At 26.7% G+C, this 6,324-nt stretch overlaps 1 protein-coding gene across 3 annotated transcripts in view; it reads left to right on the top strand.

Moving 5' to 3' along the window:
* Positions 1-6,324, top strand: part of LOC117170619 (integrator complex subunit 13) — a 42,458-nt gene that overhangs the window by 6,388 nt on the left and 29,746 nt on the right. For all 3 annotated transcript variants that reach the window (XM_033357514.1, XM_033357513.1, XM_033357512.1), the window contains exons 6-8: positions 300-679; positions 778-936; positions 3,980-4,311. In XM_033357514.1, coding sequence (XP_033213405.1) covers positions 300-679; positions 778-936; positions 3,980-4,311 — 871 coding nt within the window. The remainder of the gene's footprint in view (positions 1-299; positions 680-777; positions 937-3,979; positions 4,312-6,324) is intronic.

The raw sequence follows: 6,324 nt of genomic DNA, 5'->3' as shown, positions 1-6,324 counted from the left end.
AGTAGTAGTTAAGTTAGACTAAGGATGGAATTGTAAATATATGTACAGGGAGCGGTGGCCCTCAAACCCGTAAAAGGGAGAGATTAAATACATACATACAATCAAAAACTGTTGAAATCAAGAAAAAAACGACGAGTTTTAAACTAAATATTATAATCCTCAACCAAAACAGATTAATTTTTAGTGAAACGTTTGCACTTTTAACCAGAAAAATGTATAGAAATAATTATAGATATTTATTATTATTATCTTTCTTTCTAAAAATAAGGAGGGATGAAAGCAACGAATTTCCATTGCAGGCAATCCACAAGACTCGGCGTTGCTGAAAACTTTTCGCAGATTCGAAGAAGGTTCTGAGTACGAAACGGTGACCTTGAAATGGTGCACGCCGAGAGGTCACAACAATGCAGAGATGCAAATTTGTACGGCGATGCATAGAATTACTCCTGTGGATGTAAACAGTAGGCCTTCATCGTGTCTTACCAATTTCTTACTGAACGGAAGATCTGTCATGTTGGAAATGGTTCGGAAAAGCGGAGGAAAAACAATCTCTCATGTTCTCGCCGCTCATGGGGGAGAAATATTTATTCATACCCTTTCAACATCGAGGAGCGTTTTGGAAGATCCACCATCGATAAGTGAAGGATGCGGTGGAAGAGTGACTGATTATCGGATTACTGTAAAATATTTATATTTTATCTTTTTGAAATAAGAAATTTAGAAAATTTCAGAGTTTCAAAATCATATTAAGGTGACAATGGTTTATATTCTTTTCAGGACTTTGGAACTTTTATGAAAACTAATCAGTTGGTGCCTTTAAAACGAACTTCAGTCAATGCTGATGGACCAGCAGATAAAATGAGAGTAAGACTTGAAAAGCACACAAAATACTGGCCTATTACTATTTCGAATACGCTGATGTTTAATATAAAGCAGGTGAGTAATCTTTACCTACTGATTATAATTCGATGGGTGGACCAATCGACCTTGAGTGTACACTTGATTTCAAACATTTCACAAAGGCTTTAAAGGTTTCGAAGGAATTAAAAATATTTCACGAATATTTTAAAGATTTTTTTTCCAACAATTTCAAAGATTTCACAAAATATTTAAACCAAAATTCACGATAAATTCAAAGTTTTTAAATATTTAACGAAGAGTTTAAAGATTCTATATGGATTCCACAAATATTTCAGACAATTTCAAAAGATTCAACAAAAAATGCAAAAATTTCGTAAAAATGTCAAAGATTTCAAAGTTTGCAGTAGATTTAAAATGAATTTAAAAGATTTTATGAAAATTTCAAAGCTATCGGAAAAATTTTAAAGATTACATGAAAAACTTTATTACACAAATAATCAAAAGAATTTTGAAATATTTCTTAAAAATTTCAAAGATTTCGCCAAAAAATCAAAGTTTTAACAGAGTTCAAAATTTGCAATAAATTTCAGATAGCTTTAAAAGATTTCAGAAAAATGGTGAAGATTTTACAAAGAGAGAGATTTAAAATGTTTCACATAGATTTCACAGACGTTCCAAAAAGTTTAATTTACCATAGATTTCAGAAACATGTCACAAAAATTTTAAAGATTTCATCAAAGATTTTAGAAAATTCACAATAATTTCAAAGATTCCACAAATGCTTTCAAAGATTTCAAAAAGATTTCAAATATTTCAATAAATTTGAAAGATTTTGCAAACTTTTAAAGATTGTAATAGATTTACATGACTTTAAAATATTTCCTAAAAATTTCAAATATTTCGCCAAAAATTCAAAGATTGCATAAAGATTTTAAAGATTTCACAAAGAGTTCAAAGTTTGGAATATATTTCAGATGTCTTTAATAGTTTTCACGAAAATTTCAAAGATTTTGCAAAGCTTCCAAAGATTCCACAAGAGCTTTGAGAATTTCGCAAATATGTCAAAGATTGTAAAAAGATTTTAAAGATTTCATAACGAGTTCAGAGATTTCAATAGATTTCAGGTGTTTTAAACAAAATTCATGAAAATTTCAAAGATTTCGGAAAAATTTTAAAGATTGCACAAAAAATTCGATTTCACAAAAAGCGAAAAGAATTAAAAAAGATTTAATAAAAATTTCAAAGATTCCGCAAAAAAAATTGAAGATTTGCCATAGGTTCCAGATGAATTTGAAATATGTCACAACAATTTTAAAGATTTTAGAAAATACACAATAATTTCAAAGTTTCAAAGTATTTCGCAAATATTTCAAAAATATTTTAAGGATTTCAAAGATTCCACAAAAGTTTAAAGACTTCACGAAGATTTCAAATATTTCAATAAATTTAAAAGATTTTGCAAATTTTTTTGAAGATTGCGATAGATTTCATATGACTTTAAAAGATTTCACGAAAATTTCAAATAGTTCAAGAAATGAAAAAGATTTTGTAAAATTGTTAAAGATTGCAATAGATTTCAGATAACTTTAAAAGGCTTCATGAAAATTTCAAATATTTCAATAAACTTAAAAGATTTTGTAAAATTGTTAAAGATTGCAATAGATTTCAGATGGCTTTAAAAAATTTGACGAAAATTTCAAAGATTTCGGAAAACTGTTAAAGATAGCACGAAAGACTTGATTGCACAAAAAATCAAAAGAATTATGAAAAGTTTTCTTACAAATTTCAAATATTTCGCCAAAAATGCAACAATTGCATTTTTGATTGCACAAAGAGCTCAAAGCTTGCAATAGATTTCAAGTGTCTGTAATAGTTTTCACGAAAAATTCAAAGATTTTACAAATCTTTCAAAGATCCCACAAAATATTGAAGATTTTTGTAAATATTTCAAAGATTGTACAGAGAATTTAAAGATTTCGTAACGAGTTCAACATTTTTAGATCATTTAAAAAAGTTTCAAAGATTTCGGAAAAATTTTAAAGGTTGCACGAAAGATTTGATTTCACAAATAATGAAAATAATTTAAAAAGATTTTATGAAAAGATTTGGCCAAAAATGCAAAGATTTTACCAAGAGAGAGATTTCAAATGTTTCACAAAGATTTCAGATTTCACAAAAAGTTTTGTTTGCCATAGAATTTAGATGAATTTAAAATGTGTCACAACAATTTTAAAGATTTCATCAAAGATTTTAGAAAATTCACAATAATTCCAAACTTTCAGATTATTTCACAAATATTTTAATGATTTCAAAGATTTCACAAAAGCTTTAAAAGATTTCATATATTTCATTAAATTTAAAAGATTTTACAAAATTTGTAAAGTTTGCAATAGATTTCAGATGACTTTAAAATATTTCACGAAATTTTCAAATATTTCAATAAATTTAAAAGATTTTGTAACATTTTTAAAGATTGCAATAGATTTCAGATGACTTAGAAAAATTTTACAAAAATGTCAAAAGTTTCGTAAAAATTTCAAAGATTTCAAAAAAATTTGAAGAGATCACTTTAAATTTTGGAAGAAATGTATTTTTACAATGAAATACAATAAAGTACAATATATATGCAAATTGTGATTGTTTGTGCGGGTGTTACGATACATTAATGAAAGGTAAAAAAACGTACTATACTAGGAAATTGAATTTTTTCATATTCTTACTAATAGTAACAAGAAGCTTCCGAAATCTCTGTTTTTTGTTGTTTAGTTTTAACGATTAATGCGTTTTGTTATATGAATTATTGTGGTGCGCCGCTTTTTCATGAAAATTTCCAGTTTCTGGTAGAATTATATTTATAATTTTCGATTTATTTTCAAAAACGTTGAAAATTGTAGAAATTTACAAAAATAATTATACTAGAAACCACAAGATTTTTCTTCATTGTGAAAATACAATTTATTTTTTAAACTTTTAAATTGACTTCAAAGATTTCAGGAGATTTCACGAAGGCTTATTCACCGAATCTTAAAAGTGATCAACCTGTCGATATAAATAAATAATTATAAGTGAATTAATCGTGATAAAAAATATAGTCGCTAAATAAATGATATACCCTTAGGTAATAGATCCTTTGCCAGATCTGATAGTAAAGGACGAACTAACGAAGGAAGAAGTCCTGCAATGCAAACAGATAATTTTTTCACTTCTTCAATTGGAAGCAAAACACGAGTCTTTACCTTTACCAAGTATTGGGGGAGGAAGAGGAGGCAAAGGTGGAGTTCGCCGTGAAGAACATTATAGATTATTATTCACCGAACTCGAAACATTTTTGAAAGGCCATGCAATTAATTCTTCGAATCATACTGAAGTTCTCAATTGTCTACTCGAAGTTAGGAATAAGGACGACAAAGACAAAGTCGAATTGGATCAAGCATTGCGAGAATTGGATGAGTAAGTTTTATTTTTATAGATTTTTTTTTAAGGAAAAGGTCATTTTAATTATTCTCATTTCAGATTTTAGAATTTACACTCTTTCCCCTATTTACCATGTTTAAAAAGAATTTATCTTTTTTTCCTATTTTCAAGAAACTTCTCCTTTTTTTTTGCCTAAATGCCAACCGAATTAATAGCACCCAAAAGTTGGTTGAAAAGTCTATTACATTTTTGGTTCAGAATTCATCAGTTTTGGGGAGAAATTTAATTATTTAGTTGAAAATTTAATTATTTGATTGAAAATTCTATTACTTGTTGAAGAGTAATATTTTTTGGTCGAGAATTCAACTGTTTTGTTAAGCATTCGTCTTTTTTTTTATAGAAAATTGATCTTTTTGGTAAAAATCGTCATCTTTCTTGGCTGACGATTACCGTTTTTGTTGAAAAATCAAATGTCTTCTAAAAAAATTCGACTTTTTGACTTGGAAATTCAACTGTTTAGTTGAAAATACTACTGCTTTTGGTTTCAGTTTAATCCTCTTCTATTGAAATTTCGGATATTTGATGGAAAATTCAACCATATGGTTAAAAATTCAATATTTTTGTTGAAAATTCGTCTGATTTGCTTAAAAGTGAACTTTTTTGGTTTAACTTTTTCTCTCTCTCTTTTTTCCTTTTTATGCAATTGTCTCTAAAGGGCCGCAAAAAGGAAGTTTGAAAATCTCATTTTGATTTGTCAATTTTTCCATGCTCTGATTTTGGTGCATAAAATTATTATTAATCAGAAGGAATATTTCATATCAGTTTTTATTGCAAAATATTTTGTTGAAAATTTATTTGTTTTGTTGATGATTCATCTTTCTTGTTTAAACATTAATTTTGTTAAAAATTTATCGCTTCTGGATTAAAGGTCAAATTTTTTTTAATCATTGGACTATTTATTTTGAAAAATAAACTTTTTTGTTGAAAATTGATCTTTTATGGTTGAAAGGACAACTATTTGTCTAAATGTTAGCTGTATTGGTTAAACATTTGACTTTTTAGCTTAAAAATCCAGCTCTTTTTGTGAAAATTTATCTCTTTTAATAAAAAATTACCCTGTTTTTTGTTGTTGAAAATTCAACTCCTTAGTCGAAAACTTAACTTTCTTGGGCGAAAATTTGGGTTGACATTTATTAATCATTTATTTGGGTTGAGGATTTAACTATTTTGTTAAAAATTAATTTTTGGGTTTGAAGATTTATAAATTTAATTGTAAATACATCTCTTTAGTTGAAAATTGATCTCAATTTCGTTGAAACCTTTTTTTTTAACTGAAAATTTAACTTCTATTTTTGATTGAAACTTCATATAATTGATTAAAAATTCGTCGTTTTCAGTAGAAAATTAATGTTCTTGATCGAAAATCCATCTCTTTATTTGAATATTAATGGGCTTAATGACCAATTTAACTATTTCCTTTTTGGTTGAAAATTCATCTATTTTGTCGAAAATCCAATTTTTTTGTAAAAAAATTAATCTTCTTGATATATTCTGATATATTCTGGATATATATTTTTACTTGGAAGGTTTGAAATTTATATAATTTTATATTGAATTCAATATGATATCTAAATTGTTTTTATTTAAAATAATTTTTCTCCCTCTTTTTGTGGACAATTATCCTAATTATCCTGCTTCGAGATCATTTTATGCTGTGAATTCTGCAATATTAAAATTTAAATTATTTAAATTTAGAATTTTCTGGTTTTCTGGTTCCTCTTGTAAAGCATAACAATCTAAATACGGCATTTAAGTGACAACGGTTTATTTAACTTGTAATAAAATTAATTACAATTTGTTTGAAAAGTATTCGCAAAATTTATTCTAGAAATTTTGGACTAGGTTTGCACTCCCGAATTCAGAAATATAATTTCATCTTATCTATTTTAGTTACTTTTTAGCTTAAATTAGTCACTTTTTTCAAGAACCTTATTCTATGACTAACTATTAACTGAAAATTAACGGCTAAGTTCTAGATATGTATCTGAT

The sequence above is a fragment of the Belonocnema kinseyi genome, chromosome 4 (assembly GCF_010883055.1).
Source record: "Belonocnema kinseyi isolate 2016_QV_RU_SX_M_011 chromosome 4, B_treatae_v1, whole genome shotgun sequence".
In the NCBI taxonomy this organism is placed as follows: domain Eukaryota; kingdom Metazoa; phylum Arthropoda; class Insecta; order Hymenoptera; family Cynipidae; genus Belonocnema; species Belonocnema kinseyi.
Note: the sequence above shows the minus strand (reverse complement) of the source record. Positions and strands in the feature narration are given on the sequence as shown.